General features: G+C 46.9%; 1 protein-coding gene across 1 annotated transcript in view; it reads right to left on the bottom strand.

Annotated features, from left to right (window-relative positions):
* Positions 1-3,415: 3,415 nt before the first annotated feature.
* LOC104083038 (activating molecule in BECN1-regulated autophagy protein 1-like) overlaps positions 3,416-20,145 on the bottom strand; it is a gene marked incomplete at its 5' end in the record, with an annotated part of 54,148 nt that continues 37,418 nt past the window's right edge. The window contains 4 exons of the mRNA XM_009586390.1: positions 3,416-3,733; positions 3,793-4,787; positions 13,484-13,659; positions 15,279-15,371. Of these exons, the coding sequence (XP_009584685.1) occupies positions 4,297-4,787; positions 13,484-13,659; positions 15,279-15,371 (760 nt within the window). The remainder of the gene's footprint in view (positions 3,734-3,792; positions 4,788-13,483; positions 13,660-15,278; positions 15,372-20,145) is intronic.

Here is a 20,145-nt window from a genome sequence, read left to right as displayed (position 1 = left end):
AGGCCAGCGGCCCCCCGGCCAGCAGCCGGAGCGGCGGGCAGAGGGGCCGGCTATGGGGCTCGGCTTCAGCACCGGTAACGCCGGGGGAGAGAGACTCCCCGAGCACCCAGCTGTGACCTGGTCCCTGCCCAGCGCAGCTCCTGGCTGTCATGTAGAGCTGGGGTCCCAGCACCACCCAGCTGTAGGGTCACCCCACGGACGCCCCACACCAGCCACATGTGGATATGGTGTGGGACTTCCAGCGGGAGTCAAATGGAGGTGCTGGAGATGGAGCAAGAGGCCAGCAAAGGAGAGAGGGCAGAAAACGCAGGACTCACGGTGACAAGCTGGTCTCCCCACTTTGCTGTACCACCTGCCAGGGCTTCGGCAACCCCTCGCGGGATCCCGGGTCTCCGCTCCAGGCAGTGCTCACCAGCTGGTTTGGTCCCAGGCCCAGGGGTGCCAGAGCATTCACCAGCTGCAGTGAAGGATTCATACAAAAGCCCCCTTCCAGCACAGAAGCTCCAACCATTATCTCCTCCTGCTGTCCCAGGCTTCTGGTACCTTTTCTCTTCTTAGCTAACCTAAATAATCTTGTATTTTCAGCTGTTCCCCTCCTCTTCCAGCTCATTAGGGCTTTTAGAGAACACTGGCTCCTACCAAACCCGACCAACCCACCATTAACCTCTTTCCACACCAAGAACTGGCTGTTACTTTTGACTCCAATCAACCCACCATTAACCTCTTTCCACACCAAAAATTGGCTGTTACTTTTGACTCCAATTCCCACCTCAAACAGCTTCCATCTCCAGGGCTCCTTTACCCCTCACCCTTGAGGTGACTAAGTTTCTTTAATAGCCTCTTGTGAGGGACTTTATCAAAAGCCTTTTGAAAGCTAAATAAAATTCTCTGCACCATATTTCTCCTTTCCCCAGGATTTTGTTAGCACATTTAAAGGCTCCTGACAGGCTAAGGCTGAGAAAAGCTTTTGGTTTTTAAGATTATTTCCTGCTCCTAAGCAGCAAAGCTCTCATTTTGCCTCCTAAATTGGGCCAGCAAGCATGCACAGCTCTGGTTTGGTTTCCTCAGGCAGCTCTTGTTGAATTTCCACGTTGCTCCTGGCAGGGTGTTTTGCCCGAGCACTGCGCTATCACACTGCAGCGAGCAGGTAAGCTGCGAGGTTTGGGGAAGGAGCCCGGTGCCGCTGCTGCACTTGTCCTGGACACAGGCAATCCCACCGCCTCCTGTCCTGCGCAGGGCTCCACGCCTCAGGTCATCGTGTGGATTCAGGGGTGTTGCTCGAGGATACAGGTGAACTCAGCCCTGCCCAAACCAACCAAGGAAGACTGCTGGGCCAGAACAGGGTAGTCCAAGGCAGAGAGAGAGTTTTGTTCCACAAGAAGCACGGAAGGCATAAGAAATAAATTCCTTGAAGGGGGGGGAAAAAGTATGGCATAAGTATGCTCAATTTTCCCTCCTGTCACCCCTCTTCCCACCCACCCACCTCCTCCATCAGGTCTCAGGCAGGGACAGAAACTGAGCTTGGCAGATTCTAGGTCTGAAACTCAAAAAAAAGCATTGCGCTCTCTACATACAAGCCCACCACCACTGAGAGCACCTGCTTAGTTGTGTGGCCACAGCAGGTCATCTACAAAGCATGTCCAAGGCAGCATCTGAAGATTAAGCCCACCTACCCTGCCTACTGTTCCTGGTCAAAGCCTGTATGAACACAGGAGTCAGGCTGCAGCTGTGACCAGCCTTTGGCCCAGAGCTACAAAGCGGGTTAGGAGAAACATCAAAGCTGCCTGCTCTGATCAGGCCTCCATCCTTACCTCATCTGGAAGGGTTTCCCCTACAAGTCTGGAATGAAAAGCTGCTTTGGAGCTTCAGAGATGTCCTGAGTCGATGTCAAAGACAGTAGTTTGCTCCTGCTCCCACTGGAGCTCACTGCCCGTTCTGCCATCGTCTCCAATGGGGGCAGGTCTGGACTAAGGAGAAGTCCTCAGCAGAGCAGGCTTCAGGCCTCCACACAGCAGCCAGGCCAGAGTGCCCAGCAGTGGTGCATGCCAGGTCTTTGAGAATCTGCCAACGCTAAAGCGAGACATCCCAGAAGACCTTTCTCCAACCGCGATGGAAATTTTTCCGTAGGTAGTTTGGCTCTGGTTATGGAAATGGCCATCTGTGAACGCTCTGCAACACATCTACCAAGAACGGGCCTCAAGACTCTTCCAGGAATCGTGCAGGGAGAGGGAACAGGAGATGCCAGGCTGAGCTGAAGCAGAAGCAGGTTTTTTCCAGGCTCTGTTTTTCTTTGTTTTCAAGCAGAGCAGTAAACAGCTCTGCCTAGACCTGCACCGCCCTGTCTGCCCAAGTCTTCAGCTGAGACATAGCTCCTCCGGCTCCCAAGTGCCACCCCACACTGAGGCAATACAGGGATGCATGAAACCTTCCTCACCACACCAGGGAATCCCGTTTTTCAGGCTGCTCTCCTGTCAGATCAGGGATGTGGTTGGCTCAGGGCAGGTTTTAGAGCCTCATTAACACTCTGCAATGAGGCCTGGCAGCAGCTGATTTGATTTAAGGTTCATTTCCAGGCTGTGATTTAAGAGAAGATTTGCTTAATGTTCTCTAACAGACTCTTCTGACTGGGAGCTTGAGTGCTGCCTAATGACAGCCTTATTTATTGTAATGTCTTTGCAGCACAGAGTCTAGAGGAGCCGGGCAGGAGCGCAGCAGCTGCCAGCAGGTGCTCAGACAGCAGGGGAAGCATCCCTCACCGCAGAGTAGTAACGCCGGGGCATGCATTCCTTTATCGAGAACAGCCGGATACTGCACCCCTTTTCTGCTTTGAGAGGTCAGCCGGACAGACCACTCTCTGCTTCCCTAAGATAGACAGTGCTGCATCTCCGCATACCTTTTTAAGCGGGATAGGAGAAACGCTCCTCTTTCTCCCTGCTGCAGTACTTGAATGACGGGAAACACCGAAGTGCCTGCTCATCTCCGGACTGGTTAAAAGGCGATTTGCAATCAAGACTCCCAAATGCTCCTCCCTGTATCCCAGTTTTGGGCCGAGCCTGCTTTCCTCCTGGGAAGGGGGTGGTCATCATCTGACATTTGTAAGCTACCTTGAGCTTCTGAGCTGGATGTACCTATCCCAAGGCCGAACACAGAGACACCCATCACACAAATGAAGACAGTAGGTCAAACAAGGGTTTGTCATATTTTAATGACATTGATCTTTGGTGTTTCCCTCGTTAGCACTCACGCTCTCCCCGTCCTTCCTCCACAAGCCTGCTAGGGATGGAGAGTTACAAACGAAAAGGAAAATCACATTTGAGACTAAAAACAAAATATCAGAGCCTTGATTTCTCCACTAGAAACTACATGTACAAGGTCAAGATTTCACATGCAACACCTTACATCACAGACCCATACCTCACACCCTGGCCTGGAGCTGAAAGACACTTCCCGCCCCCTGCCAAGGAGGTGCAGCTCAGTCCTGGCACCATGGAACCACTGGGATGGCTCACTCACGTTAATATTGGCACAGCTTAGAACATCCTTGCGTGAACTGCATCCTGACTAGGGAGCCGTAGCCCCTGTCCCTCTACCCATCTATACAGCAGCTCTGCTTAGGTTCCTGCCAAGTACTAAACTAACTCTCTAAAAAGGAAAGATCCCCGCCTGTGAGCAGATCCTGAGCCATGCAGGTTTTGGCAAAGCCCAGTTCTTCCCAGAAAAGACCACAGTGCAGGCAGGACGGGTCTCAGAACACCACATTCTGAGGGGGGAGCATGCTGTGCCATGGAGCAGGACTGTGGCCTGGAAGACTCCTCCACTCCAGCAACGGAGCTGGAGCATCAAGCCCAGGTTTGCCCAGCAGGACTGCCTGTCTCCAGAAGGATGCTGCAGACCCCCTTCCCTTTCTTCGCTCTGCTGATCAGCCCCTGGGCGTAAAAGGGCAGGAAAGAGAAAAGGAAAGAAGCTTTACAAAGGATGACACTGACCGAATTGCAGGGTTAGGGCTGAGCTGAGGGGATCCCATGGGGCTTCAAAATCTGCATGATGTGCAGCCAGTATGGTTCCTATTCCTGTTAACTCTTCAGCAGTGGGAATGTTGGAAGTTAAGTATGCTTTCTTCCCCATGGCTTCCCTTGCAATCCTTATCCCTTCCCACCTACCCAGGATAGAGAAGCCCTCTGGACCACCAGCATCCTGTCAGAGCCACACGTCCCTACTCTTCCAGCTCTTGGCCAGCTGTGAGGTACAGGTCTCTGCTGAGCAGTACAAGGGTAGCACCAACACACAACTCAATCTCTACCTGTTCCGCGACTCCCCACTGGTGCTGTCATTACTATAGAAGTTGGTACTGTCAGGAAGATGGTTATTATTAGTTAGGTCACTGTATTCAATTGGTCCCTCAGTGTCCATGGAGGACTGGGCCTGCTCTGGCAGGTCCAGGTCACCAGCTCTTTGTCCTTCACTCCCGCTAGAGGCTGTCCGCGGGCTCAGGCCATGCTCTGACAGCTGCATAGACTCTGAAAGGATCCGTCCCTCCAGCTCAGCTGCCAGCTGCTGCGAGGTGGACTGCTGTGCTGACGTGCCCTCAGCTCCAGCGGACTCTGCACCAGTCTGAGAGCTGCGGTGGATCCGGTGGCTCACAATGATGTTGTTGCCAAAGCCACCCATGGACGCCATGGTGGTGCTCTGCTCCCGCTGGACCACGGCAGTCATGCCGCCTTCTGCCATCAGCCTTTGGATCCTGCTCAGGGCATCCTCCCCACTGGCCCCATATTCTGGACCTTCACCTGCAGGAGAAAGCAGAAGCAACTTCGGCGCACAAGGCAAGCTACAACACAAAGAGAAAGCATGCAGGGTAGATGCATCATCCAGTGCGCATGTGCTGGGACAGAAGATGGGTTTTGTTCCAGAGGAAGCCCAACATTTTATTTCGGTAACTTTCGGTGAAGTACCAGACAAAAATCACTGAACTCTGTCAAGAAAATCTTGGCCACTGCCACAGGTATCCCTCACAGACTTGCGTGTCCAGGCCTTGGAGAAGCAGCTATTATCGAGCCATACAGGTGGGGGAAAAAGAGGAGCCAAAGAGGCAGTGTGTTTTCTCACCGCTGCAGAGACAGTCCAGCCAGTCCCACAGGGGCAGGAAGAAAAACCTCAGTTTGCACTGCAATAAACCAAACATTTCACCATGGAGTCCTGTGGCCTTTCCTACAAAAAACCTCAGTTTGCACTGCAATAAACCATGGAGTCCTGTGGCCTTTCCTACTTCACCTGTTTGAGGACACCCCAGGCAGATGACGTGATGGCAATCTCCCCAGTATCAGGGAGGACATAGGCAGCTGATCAAGAGCAGACAGCAGCTACAGAACACGGTCTGTGCTTCCACATGACCTATGATCAAGGAAAGATCAAGTGTGTAGGCTCCTGCTCCCCTTGACTGATATCTTTTGAGGAATGCAAAAAACATATCTTAAGATCTAGAGTCTTTGTCTACTCTATCTCCAAGCCTTCCCTTCATAGTCAGGCTGTACTGAGCTCTGAGGGAACCATCGTCAGATGCCTTGGTTGCTGAAGTTTTCTTTTGAAGAACAAAATCTCACAGAAAAATACTCCACGTAGGAGATTAAATTCCCATGGCAGGCAAGTCCAGCCCAATTCTGTTTCCCAGCGTCCTCCTTTTGCTACAAACCCTACCCAGACTGTTTGGGGAAAACAATCTGTAATCATAAACTGCTTGAATCATTCCACAGTGGGATCCTGACAATTCTTATTAAAGAGATAAATCTCACTCCCAGCTCCATGAAGCCATCGCAGTGCTGATTAGAGGAAAGGAGAAAGCCATGAGCTCTCCTGGCACCAAGGAAATGAACACAAATGTCAATAAGGCTCGATGTAGGCAGGAGTTAAAACATAATAAAAAACAAAATGCCACACTGACTAGGAAGACAAATCCGCTTGGGGCTGTGGGGTGGAGATCGTGTATCCAACACAAGAGCTGGGGTATTCAGCATAGTCTACACCATGTCACTGTAGAAGTTATTTGTTAAAAAAGCAAAATAGTTAAGCTGTTAACATGTTGCGCAGTCAGTCAGTGACAGCTTATTCCCTTTCCTCATGGGCTCAGTGGTACCTGCATCAAACACCACCAGCATCCTCCACCACAGGGTACGGCTAATTTCATCTTCAAGCAAGTCTGCTGACATACTGCCCTGCTGTAGAAATACTGTGGACATCAAGGGTAAATTTAATTCTCACAAGCTGAATAAGTCCCTTTCTGCTAGGAATGTAGTAAGCCTGCTATATCCACTATACATACAGCAATTGCATAGCTCCTTGGTTAGAGCATCAATGAGACCACAGAGACAGCAGTAACCATATAAGAACTTGAAGCAGAGCCTAGAGGAGTGAGCAAGAATACCCCCTGGGCAGAGCCTGACCCACAACTCTAGCAGAGAAATCCTGTTCAGGATGCGGCTGATGCATGAACTAGGATGTGGTTGATGCATGAACTAGGAACCTGACTGACCAGCACGAAGACTGAGAACAGAGGCAGCTACTAGACTGGAAACTTTGGTGCCAGGGGATATTGAAGCATTAATCATGAACAGAAGTAAGTGGAAGGTTTGAGAAGCACGGTTTAGATTCAGTCATCGCTTCCTTCTGAGGGCATAGTCGTAAGCACTTCGTTACCAACCATCTGGCCAGGCTAGAGAGGAAGCTTGAGAAAGCGAAGATGTGCAACCTGGCTTAGAGACATGCCAGCCAGCCCTATCTACACAAGTCCTGAAACAGCAGGTACTGTGCTTTTGACAGATCACTTACTATAAACTAGCTCAGGAGCATTGGAACAGCAAATCAGCAAGGATCCCCAGCCAGTGCTCCTCAGCATTACAAACGTGTGCTTCACCAGAGGAGTCCATGCAGGCGGCGCACACCACAGCACCCCCAGCTCTTCCCTGCCCCTTAATTACCATGTGCCGTGGCTGAATTTCCAGTTGAGGCAGCTGCTTGCTCAGAAAACAGGCAAGGGCTGATGCCACAGCAGCAATCAGCAAGTCACGAGCCTTCCCATTACGAGCACAGAGATACAGCAGCGTGGGAAATTCCAGAAAGATGGCCCATCAAGGGCCAGAAGTGAGCCTCACCATTCAAGCAGCCAACAAGCACCTCTGCTTTGGGGGTCGTCCTCCTCTTTCTCCCCCATCAGGTTTCGACAATGACTTTGGCTGACTGGTTCAGAGCAAACCTTCCTGCGTGATTTGCCTTGAGCTGAGCTATAGCACAGATTCACATACAGCCCGTTTCTACTGCTTGGTGACTCCCACACACGTTCTTTCACCAGGCTGCCAATGCCGACTACATTAGTACTCCGTGCAAGTGAAATAAGTTAACTTCCATTTGGTGGAGGTTCAGAGTGTGCACGCAGGCACTTACCCAAAACAACAGCAATGCCGTAAACCCCACACCTCAGACTGTTAGAAGTTTCAACTTGCTGCAGCGGCCAAACCCCATTCCCCGCACCACCAGCTGAACAAAACCAGGACAGAGAGAACCCTGTCGTGGTTTAACCCCCATACTCATGACACGTTTTTCAAACTCCAAAGGGTTTAGGCATATCCACAGCATGAACCTGAGCTTGTGCAGTAGACCAACTGACAGCACATCTAATTCTCCATATAGAGAAGGCAATTCCTCTTCTCTCATTTTCTGCTCAAAACTACATTCTGATCTCCCAGGCTCTGTAAAATCCTTTATCTTAAGCTCTCATTCTTCTAAGCCTACCTTCTAGGGTCAGAAAAATAGAAAAACCTCACAGAGCACTACAGACAAAATCTAGAAAACTGAGCTAACCAGCTCCAGCTCCAGTGTGTGAAGTACCAGTGTAAGCATAACACCTGCCAATTCATCCTCCACCTGGGCTGTCCCTGTATCAGAATCCATCACAGAGCAGGAAGCAATCTTGAGACACAGTCTCCATCTTTTTCTGGACAGGGACGCAAGTTCTGTGCCTGACAGGACAGAAAAGCATCACCCATGGTTCCCTTCCACAATACAAGTAAGTATTAGTGTTGCGTCCACAGCGCTGTGTTCCTGCGAACCTTTTCTACTCTAACTGAAGTGACCTTTCTAGAGGTCCAAAACCCCACCTATCCCAAACACAGACACAAAATATTACTCTTGAGAGTAATTATCCCAAAGACCAGGGGATTTCTGTCAATCTAGCTGACTGGCTCCAACATTTAATAAAATACTCCCTAGCTAATGCATCTGTCTTTAGAAGTCCTCTGCCACGCTACTCCAGCAAGACAAGAGTCTGACACAGAAGACTACAAACACGAAACATCTGGCAAACTTTCAGTGATGCTGGGCATAAGGCAGGAGTATTTCCACTCCTAATGAAGTGCTCTCTGAAGTACCCATGGGGAGTACAACTTAAATATTTATCTCTGGGCATGGACGGCACACACCTGATAAAGAGCAAAGCCTACAGAAGCAAGGATGAGATCAAGCTCCTCTGTGGCTGTGCGATATATTGCCATCTCTCTTGAATTTTTTCGTATTTTCAGCTTTCCTCTTTCTAAAACCAGCAGTAGTTAGTAGCCATGCTTGCAAACAAAGCTTCAAAATTAGAACTAAGAGTAAGCACTGCAGAGATATCTAAGTCTTCAGAGAACATGGAATAATAGCTCTGAGGTGTGAGCTGACCCACTAATTCAGAAGCTCAAAGATAAAAGTATCAGCATTTTTAAATGAATTCACTCCTTGCATAAGAATAGGAAAGGGAGAGTCACAGTACAGCATAACCAGCTATGAATAATCACATCTCCCTTAGTGCCAGAAGAAATACTACCAGTTACTTTTCTCCCCAACCAAGCTCAGAAGCATGTTCACACTTCATTTCTGAGGCAGCTAATCCAAACAACTCCACAGAACTCAGAAAAGACACAACTGCTTTGACTTGTAACAAATTTCTTAGCAATATCTCACCTTGGTGATTTGTATGAGTGAAACGTACTTTTGTAATGAGAGTTTAAAAGTAGCCCCCATAATTTAATCCCAAGAGAGCCAGGTACTTGGAGCAGCTCATGCTGTAATGGCTTGTGTAGTACATGATTCTGGAACCTGATTCTATTTTTTAGGTAGTGGTTTTCAGAGGCCTTTAAAGAGAAACCAAAATTTGCAGTTCTATAGGACACATAACACACATTTTACAGATGGATAGGCAGATGAAAGGCTAAGTGATCTACCCACGTTTCTACTGGGAGAATGAGAGGCAGATCTGGAAGCTGATCCCTGGTGTCCCGGTTCCCATTTCCAAATTAATCACACAAAAATCACATCACATCTGACAACAGCATTGCAAGAACGTGTTCAGCTAACGTAAACCAACATATTTCATTTTAGCATTCATGAGGCTCGGCTGGGGACAGGGTATTCCTGACCATGCAGCCCCCTAAGACACACATTCCTAATGTCTCAGATTAAATAAATTACATGCAGGCACACTGACTCCGTTTATAAGTGCTCCTTAGGCATCTTCAGGATGCTTTGCTTATACCAGGAAAGCTTCACTTGCATGTGCTATCTTTTCATTACTAACAGTTTGAACAGACTGAATCCCACAAACCCAAGCCTTCATTTCACAACCCTTTTCCCTCTCAAAAGTATCTGCTGCAACCTCTGAAAGCAGTTGGACACGACAGGAATTTGTACTGGCTGGTGAGAAACACTTCAACCAAATAGGTTAAAAAAACCCCCTGTATATGGCATGACAGTATTCACTCCCCCAAAGACAGGCAAAGTAGCAATCCACTGACAGCCAGTCTCCCGATGGCCACAATTTCAGTAGTTCGTAACACGTGCCTACTTGCACAGTGAAGCACGGAGCTAGCTATCTGAATTTTAAGCCCCAAAGACAAGGCAGATGATCGGAATTGAGATGACAATTGCCTTTCAGCTATTTCCATCAAGTTTTTTTGAGTGTGGGTTATTTTTTTCTTTTTAAACAACCGGATTGCCTGAAAGATGCATTGATATACTGTCAATAGCCAGGGGACAGCATGGGTGGACAATCAAACAAGCGTCCTGCAGCTCTGCAAAGGTCCCTTTCCCTCAGCCTGCAGCACCTTTTGCACAGTCGCAGTCCCTGACAGTTACTGCCACTTGCACCCTACTCCACAGATCCAGCAGCCTGAACAAGTGGCAGCCACAGCCTGACCCAGTCTGGATTGGGAATAACAATTGCTAAAGGTTAAAGCTTTGGGCCGTTAAATCTCATTAGCAATTTTTGTTGGTTTTTAAGTGAGATTTAATTTGCCAGCTGAATACAGATCCCTCCCCCATCATGCCTGTCCATTTGCAAGGGAAAGCATAGTGTAACTCCCAACAGATTGTTTCTAATTAAGAGTGCCTCAAAGTTACAACTCCATCACTATTTCCACTACGTCTGTCGGCTTAAAAGAAAGGAGACAGCTGAAACACTGTTTTAGGCATTTCTTGGTACCTCCTCTAGTTTTCTCTCAACTGCTCTAAATTCCTTTGGTTTATGTCTGGCTTGGGAGCAGGGTTCACAAGGCAGCTATCAACTGCTGCAAAACAAAAAGATACAGACATTAGAGGGATTCACTTCTAATAAAGTCATCATATACTCATTCCTCCAAAGGAGGTAGAAAGATAATCAGAACAGCAAAGTCCCCGCAGAGCTTTGCATGAGAAAAGGAAACTATTTATACCCGCGCAGAGCTTAATTAGATTTCTGATGCAATTCTGCATACTTTTTTTTTTTTACAGTAAGCAAAAGGAAACTATTTATACCCGCGCAGAGCTTAATTAGATTTCTGATGCAATTCTGCATACTTTTTTTTTTTTTTTGTACAGTAAGCACATATCTGCAAGAAATGCCCTGAGCCAGAATTCCCCACAGCAGTGGTGCTGACAGGACATAGGACAGAAACTCACTCTTGGGGGTAGCACTAGCCTTTCTTTTTCCTTCTTTTTTTTTTTTTTTTTTAAACATTCAAGGGGGTTTTTTGGGTTTGTTTTGGGGTTTTTTTTCCCTTCTGACACGGTGATAACTAAACCACTTTCCTTTACATTACTCAGAATCACATCTGATTTATCCGTTCTGCTGCTGATAATACTGCTAAGCCTTTACGTAGTGATTTACATCTTCAAAGCCCCATACAAAACACTAATTAATCTTCACAGCCCCTGGTGTACTGTATTATGGGAAGATTTATTCCCATTTGGTAGATGATTAATAATTTGCCCTAGGTCACACACCAAGTTAGTGGTAGCACATTTTTTCCTTTTTTTTTCCTTTGTGTTCCTGACATTTAGATCCTGCTATTATTAGGAAACACTGTTTCCCTTTCAACAGGCAAAGAGTTATGGTAGATACAGTGGGCAACTTAACCATCAGAAAAGCAGCACAGCATCTAATCTAGCCTGCCTGAACACACTGAAGGAGCATCACAAGAGTTTATGATGCTGGAAGAACGGTAACCTTAACGCCACAAGCAGCGCAATGGGGCTCAAGCGTAACGTGAAGCACAAAGATTATTGGATGAACTAGACCACTGATTCCACAAGTCCCTGGCTAACTGGTTGAGGGGTTGGTAACAGCAGCTGAAAATTTGTCTTTCTGCTTCATGATAAGTCTTTGTACTATTCCTCCATCATGGACCGCAGTTGGTTTTTTGGATCCTACACGCTCCTAATAGTTAATGGCTTGACAGCTCCCTGTTTTGAGCTGCTCTTGAGCTTTTGCACAGGAATTTCCACTGAGGATGCAACTGGCATAAGAACTGATCAACTACAGGGTAAGACTGCTCGGCTCATCTCCAGTGCACGCGTCCATACTGGAATAACTCCTTTGTTCTAAAGATTCTTATATAGGAGACAGCACATTTTGCAGGCCACTTGCAAGGGGACATGTGATAAGTCAGCATCTGAGCCAGAAATCACACCAGATGTGGAACCCACCAATCTTCTTCCAAGCAAGAAAGGGAGACCAAGAGAAGCCTGTCTTAGGCTTGTTACCTACACTCCTTTTCTTCCAAATGCTACATGTTTTGCTTCTTTGTAGAGATACCTTGCCCAAGGCACTGGTAAAAGACAACCCTACCCCATCTCATTAATGGTCTAGTTAAAAACCTGATCTAGATCTGAAAATTGAAAGCTTAATTAGAAAGAATGAGATAATGAAACCTTCAGACGATTGCAGAACAGCAGCAGAGAGAAGCAGCACTGGAGAACTCCTCTGGTTTAACAGAGCAGACAAAGACCCCCAAGCCTGCAGCATCAGCCATCATGGCCTTGATGCAAGAAGGTCCCACACTGTACCCTGTTCTCAGTCTGCATACCACATTCAGTGGAAGAACCAGTTCCCACAAGTTCAGAATTTGTCCAGACATCCTATATTCCAGCCTTATTCACACGCCCTCAACTGTACTAACCTTCCAAAGAGGTTAATCTCAGCTCCGCTGAGATAAGCAGATGGGAAACCCCACAGGTCAGGAATTTGCCACTTAACTTTGAACAGAAGAGCTGAGATCAGAGAAACACAAAGCCTTATCACACATGCTGGATGCTGCACAGCAGAAACTGTGGAAGAATCACATGCCAAAAAGCATCTTTCAGAGTGACAGAGCACAAGCAAGCATACAGGCACAAGCAGGCATGTCACGGGCTGCTTCCCAAAGCCAAGTGGGTTCATCATGAACCAACAAAACTGTCTCCTTGATTTTCTCTGTCTTTCCAATGTACATACAGCCCAACTCCTTCCTAGCCAAGCCTTCAGAGTTGGATTCAAGCACCATGCTACAGTATAGAGACAAGAAGCCTGGACAAAATCATCATGCTTTCAAAAGATCAGTGACTTTATTATCATGTAGGAATTGCACATCAGCTGCTTCCAGCTCTTTACATGTTGGTAAGTCTTCCTGGACTGGAAAACACTAGAGAAATTTTTAAATAGCTAAGCTGGACGCTCATCACAGCCTTCATCGATCAGACTAAACAAAATACTCATACCTGCTTTGTGAGAAGTGATTTCCAGTATTTTATTTTGTATCCAGATGCTGAGCTTGTGAAGCCTGCACAGGTTTTAGATGCAAAGATTGAAGGACCAAGCTAAACTCTAACACAGAGGCAGAAAGGGTAATTCTTAACAGTTTGCAGCCTTACTGATGGTTAGAGTTCAGGAGATTTGTGAGGAGTGATGCCAGTACAGCTGATTCTACAAAGACACAATGATGTTAAGAAGAGTTCATTTTGCCCTCTAAAAGCATGTGAAAAAGACAACTTCTCTATTCATATGGACAGGGATTCACTCTCCTGGCTATAGGCAAATTAGGCTGGAGAAATCTTTGCTGAAGAGGTAACAGGAGTGTCCAAACGCATTGATAGGACGTAGAACCTATGTGGAAACTCTTCATTCACCAGGTAAGCTCTGTCAGATAATCATTGCTTGAGCTCCTACCTTCCCCAGTCCCTGCAGAGGCGGATTCCTGCTCCTGTACCTCCTTTTTCTGCAGCTGAGGCGCCAAGGTCTGGGTACCCTGCGAAGTCACAGAGGTGGGGGGGTTTCGGGGTTGCAGGCCTATGGCATTCATCAGGCCCATGTCCCTGTCTGTCCTCCATGTGGCTCTGCTGGTTCTGAAAAGAGAGAAAAACAAATAAGACCAGGAGCATTGGAGGCAATGTGCCCCAGCAAGATTGAAGCATCCACCTGAGCCTCTTCTTGCCTCCACTCCAGCCAGGCACCTGCAAGCCACTACGCAGATGGGGCTGGAGGGAATTTGACCTGCACTTATTTACACACACACACACAGAGACATCCCTCTCCAGCCGCAGCTGGCTGGTCTCTTGAGTTTTAAGCCATATATAGTCTTATAGTCCACTCACCCTTCCACAGAAGCAGCGTGTCTGACAGGCATAGATAGGTATCCCTGCAGCATCACTAAGCCTGCAGAACAACTCTGTCTCGGGGTCACTGAGTTGAATAGGCGACACGACACGCAGCACAGGACCATAAACACACACACAACCTCCCTCTGCACGTCGGCAGGGCGGTTTTAACTCCCAGCAGCCTCTATCCCTTCCCTCCTCTGGACCTCCTAGTTTGTCAGCATCACACATGAATGCACTCCAGCAGGCATTTCTGCCCGTTCCAGTCAGACAAGAGAAATTCTCTGTTCTCAGAAGTAAACACAGGAACCACCTCAAAGCTCATTAGCTTCTCAGAATCGAACAGTTGAAGTGTACGATGCTACAAGAGCTGAATCTTGACAATGCTTGGATGCTCCTTCCAAAACCGACCTCTGGCTGTAAGTGCTGGGAATGGTAAAGAGATTCTAGGAAAGATTGCCTCATTCACAACCTTTTTTTCATAAGGTTTTGAAACCTGCCACACTTTTCTTGCTCTCTCTTTGAGCTAGTTCATTCCTGAGCAGTATTTCTGCCTTCAAGCTGCTCCTAAGCCCATCATGCAAGACTGATATGTGCTGTCAAAAAATGAGAGTAGTGGCGATATCCACTCACATGTCAGAGTAAAGAATCTCTACTGCTTATTTTTCACCCTCAATCAGACCAAGGCTGTAGGACAGCACAGACATTGCTCTGTACACCACCTCGTAACTTCCTTGGCATCCTGGAGCTCACAATTCAGAAACAAGACTGTCACCCTCTTGCTGAGAACAGCTAGCTTACGCAGGAGTACTCGTCACTGGGGCAAGAAGCAAGAGACTGCAGCATCACCCTTGTGTTTAGAGTAACTAATGTGTGCACCACCGGACAGACTGGATGAAGCAGCCAATAGGGCTGTCAAGGGATTTAGCTTTATTTTTAGAGTTTATTGCTGAGAAACAACTGTCCCATGACCAGAAACTAAAGGGATGAAAATCATTGACTGCCCAATGGTTTTGCACTCATCTCTGTGAAACCACCCGTTCTGCAGTTATCCTCCAAAGGCCATTTTACTTCGCATGGTGTTTCTGATGCATGAAGCCCCACATGTTCCTCCCGCAGCTTGCTCACAGATGTTACCGAGGCCATGGATGACACGTGTGCTTCACTATCACTGGCAGCACTTTTGGGCACTGAATGTCACCTGCTGGAAGCAGGCCAGGTGACCCAACTCAGTCTCAAAGGGGGGAAAAATGGCATATTTAAAGCTGCCAGTGCTAAGGGAACAAAGAAGAAGAAGTGGTGCTGTCAGATGTAACGAAAGCAGCAGAAAGGGTCAGGTCTCTCTAACCTACACCCAGGAGACTCACCCAGGCCGCTCAGTGCTCCTGCTGCTGGAATGCACAGCGAAGACATTCTCATTCAGCTGGTCCCAATGGTACTCAACTCCAGAGTTTAAGGCCCTTGAAACACCAAAGAAGGAAAAAATATTAGCATGAGAGGACACTATTCCAGCCTGCACACGTTACGCCCCCACCACACGAAGGACAGTGTTGATTCCTGCCCTATAGAAACCGCAGGTCTAGCTCAGTTCACATTTTCATCAAAAGGGCTCATCACCGTAAACAGGCTTGCAAACATGGAGCGCTGTATTACCCAGATTGCTCTGGAATATTCCATTCATTTCAATTCAATATTAGCACTGAAGCACAGCAACAGGAGCAGAGAGATTTTCAGGAAATGAAGACGTACAACTGTATGTATAAAATCAGGTTACCCTAACTCCAAGTGACTAAACAAAGAATTGGAATGGGAAGGCCAATTCTGTCTGTGGTGCCTGCCAGCATTTCCTGCACTAGGTAATACTAAGTAAAACACTGCTCTTATTTGACGTTTAATTTCTTTGCAAATGGTTCTCACTCTACCTAGAAATAAATCTCTATACAGCCCTCTCACTGACAGTCACTGTGGAGCAAGGGCAGATGTAGAGGACATTTTAACAAGTTTCCACAAAAGGATTTGGACTGGATCAACTACGTGTTTGTCCAAAAAGTCCAAAACTTTAATTTTACAGCTAATGCCAGTAAGTTTAACAGAACAGCCAATGCTCTGGCAACCTTTCACAGTGTATTTCTCAAAAAGATACGCAAAGCCAGGGCTGGCTAATCACTTCAGAGGAAGAGGCAAGGTTAACAACGTGTAGCTAATCATCACATCATTGCTGAAGACTACGGGCAATCACAGAAACTAAACCACCATAAACATAACGCTGTAAGTGCATCTCCCACTATTTCTAAGGCCCGACAGCTCTTAGACTCAAAGAGGATGAGAGCGAATCCAGCTTACTCTGTGCCATACAGAAGTGTCAGAGGACAGACACACACTCTGCAGTCCAAGGCAGTACGGAGATCTCCCACCTACTGCTGTGTCCCCACCTCCCGAAGCACTATGGGCTGTATTACCATGGAAAAGACTTTCTGTAGTGTTTTGCCACGCCATGCTGACACACCAGCTCCCTGGGAGCTGGCCTGGGGGTTTTGAAACGGTGCCGTGTACCACCACGTGGCTGCTGGACTACAGACAACTGATGGTGGTAGGTGGAGAGTTAACAGTGCTGTGCAGTGGTCACCACAAGGCAAGTAAATTTAAAAAAAAAAAAAAAAAAGGTCCTGTGCAGACAGAAGGGAATTGCTTCTGAAGAGCTGGATTTGCATCACACCCCAGGCAGTCTCAGAGCATGAACTAAGGGTAGTCCCATAATCTGAAGGAAGGATTCAGGGCAAGTAGTTGGTAGCTGGTTAAGGCTCGGGCACAAACATGGTGTTTTACATACATATAAAAAGATATTGTCCCTGTAATGAGATGCCTCAGCAGAACTGGCAAGAACCCCAGCTTAGAGGACGCTGCAGGTCAGATGTGCTGCAATGGGAGAGCTGCGTGCGCTGGAGGCCTGGGGCTAGGCTGCTGGCGTGACAGCACCCCAGGTCGGGACCAAGGGCGAAAGCTGGAGAAAATTAGGTCAACAAAACCATGCATGGAGTCTACAGGAAGTAATCAGTCACACTTCTTTTTTTTTTTTGTGCTGAGCTAGCCCTGCGCTGCATTATACTCCATGAAAGTAGCTGCCAGGGAGCAGTTGATTTACAAAGGCTTCAGAGTTTATTGACAGATGGTAACCTGTCACTAAAACCGTGCCAGTAGCTCTGGCTGCTCCATCTCCTGCCTAATATACTGAGACTTAGCTGTCACACTCTGCTGTCTGCAAAGTAGCACACTCCCCAGGCAAGCGAGACTTTCTGACCTGGTAGTCAAAATTTCCAGTAAAAGTCTAGTTTGCTTGGTATCTGCAGCTATTATACAAGAGAACTAAACTGACCCGTGCTTTTCTTCCCCTCCTTCCACACTTATTCATGCTTCCCAAAGTACAGGCATGGTCCCCACAGCCACCTACACCACTGGTATTCCAGTCTCTCTGCAGGGCCAAAAAAGTGGCTCGGAATAAACAGCTGGCACTCCCTACTGCAGCAGCGAGCATCCTCACTGCTACCTTTCAGCAGACTCTTCCCTTGACCAGCTAACCAACTCACCCTACTCCACCCTCTTGCAAAAGATTTCAAGCGATAAAGCCCTCAGCATGATTTTTGTTCTCTTTTGCATGCATCTGCACGTCTCTGACCTGGAACCCACATCTGCCTCTCCACAGCCCTAAGACCAATAACCAGCTTGCTCCCCATTAGGTCTTCCAGCCTCTGGATGATTGATTGAGGCTACAGACGAGATGTTTCAGGCTGTGTCAAAGTACAGTGAGGAAAGCAAATATCTGAACTTAACAGAGGGAACTGGTTGGGCACGATCTTTTATACGAAGATCATCACTTCCCTTCTTAATAAGCAAAGATTTCATCAAGAAATGCTGCTATTGTATGGGTTAAGTGCCAGTTTTAAGACCATGCCTGCATCAGAAACTTGATCACATAATCGCACCTTAAACAAGATGTGTGTGACAATCACAACTACCTTGGTTTAAATCAGATTTTCAATTAAACTTAAAGATTTGCACTGGTTTAACCACACCTATTTAAAACAGTGCAATCTTCCTTTTTTAGAAAGCCTAAAGATTTTTTAACTCCCATTGCAAAATATTGCTTGAATTTTGTAAATTAGCAAGCCTTTCACAGTATGTTTCCCAGGAGATTTGCAAATCAAGGCCTGACTATTCATTTCACAGAAGCAGAGCTTACACTGGAGAAATGAATATTTTTCAGGTAATGTAAGCATTTAACTTTTGCTCCATCAAACTCTAGACATAGAAATGCTGGAAGCACTTTACATTTTCCAAGGCATAAGGTAGAAGCTCTGTGTAGCATGGAGCACATTGCCACTTGGATGTGGATGCAGTAAGGAGGACATCGGTTGCCCAGGGCTTCAGGGTGAAAAATTGCAATTCTCCACACTGCGTCAGTCATGGACAGTGAAGTCCACTTAGTCAAGTTCTTATTTTCTTCCTTGTTATGGCTGTCACTAAGCTCTCTAAGCCCTCCCTGGAAATTTCCATTAGCTTTATTAAATGCAGAGCTGCTCACAGCCTGGCTTTCCCAGCAGGGATCTGTTCCGAGATGGACTTTTCCTTCACGCTTGTGTCCAGCTCACTCACATTATTAACGAGCTTGGAGAGGATGAAGGGCACAGGCTTGCATGCTTTGCTGAAAGTCGAATAAGGATTCAGAGTGGAGTCTGTTAAGTACCAAGAACCAACAACTTAGGCAGCACAGCCTCTCCATCTGCATGGAGGTATTACTACCTACACAGCTCAGATATGTCGCCCTGAAGAAACTAGGACCAAGCTCTAGGAATTAATGACAAAAATATTCATACATGTCAAAAAAGCTGAAATACGATTTACTGCATTGGCTTAACCAGTATTTCAAAAGTAAATCAACCAAGCACAGGTCAGCACAAACCAACTTAAGACATCTGGGTAACCCCCCAGCTGGCGTATCCAAAATTGGGATATGAAGAGGAGGAGGGATTAAAACAGAAGTTCCCCAACTCTACCATAACAATACAGCTCAGGAGCAAGACGGCAAGACAAAAAAACCCCATAATTTGCAAGTAGGGTATGCATGTTCAGGAAGGCATAAATAGCACTTACTGTCTTTTCACTTACGCCATCCCCAATACTGAAGAAGGTAGCAGCAATGGGCAAATGCACTGCTCTCCTCCTTCAAATCCTGCCCATATGGAAAGGCTCAACACTAGTACACTTGTCTGCTACAGCACTGAATTAAATTTTGATTAAGACATTGCTGCCTGCAATCCCATCTAAAAATATCAGCACAACCCCATTACTAGAATGAAGATTGTGGCAAGCCCAACATGGAGAAGACTAGCTGCAAAGTGACACCGTGCAGCATGCAGCTAGGTGAATATCTGATTTTCATGCTGCCAAGGTTTACCTTCTCCACGAAAGAAATTACTCTTTAAAGCTGATTTCTCAAATACACTGTCCATTCAGGATCACTAAGAGCAAGCATACAAAACCAGGTTAGTTTACAACGGATTTGAATTCCCCAAGATGTGCTTTCTTCGCTTTGTATAAACTTGTCATTCTTAAACCATTCAAACTATATCAAGGAAATATAGAGTGAGCTACAGAGAGCAAAGTGACACTATGCAAAGGAACAGGAATCCATCGTCCTGGTTTGGGAAGCAGCACACGGTATCTCACGCAATGCAAAGCTCGGCCGGATTCCAGATGCATCCTTGTCAGCAGCTCATTATCTCTTCTGCCGGCGTGTGATGATCAGCACAGCAAGCCCAACCCTGGCTCCCATGATTAGTTAGGCAGCAGTATTGTCAGTACAAGGCAAAGTTTGGCGCTCTCAGCAGTTCCCTGGATAGGAAAACAAGCACTTCTAACACTCTACCCAGATTTGCTCCTACAACACTGGTAAGATTTTTGTGTATCATACAGTGCACGACACAGTAGTTTTAGCACTATTAAAAAAAAACGCCTGTTTATGTGAGTAAGAGCATACCACCCAGGCCAAACAGCCTGGAATAAACAAGGCAGAAATAGACCAAATAAGAACTTCCTGAATTTTCACTGGTTTTCTTCTCACTCAAAATCTTGCCAGTATTCCATGGTATCCCTCACTTATCTGGCTCCAACCACACCAAGTAGCATGTAGGGATTCTCTAGAAGGTAAATAACAGATTCCAGAATGCGGAGCTTTAA

This window comes from Fulmarus glacialis, unplaced genomic scaffold (assembly GCF_000690835.1).
Source record: "Fulmarus glacialis isolate BGI_N327 unplaced genomic scaffold, ASM69083v1 scaffold4751, whole genome shotgun sequence".
NCBI lineage: Eukaryota > Metazoa > Chordata > Aves > Procellariiformes > Procellariidae > Fulmarus > Fulmarus glacialis.
Note: the sequence above shows the minus strand (reverse complement) of the source record. Positions and strands in the feature narration are given on the sequence as shown.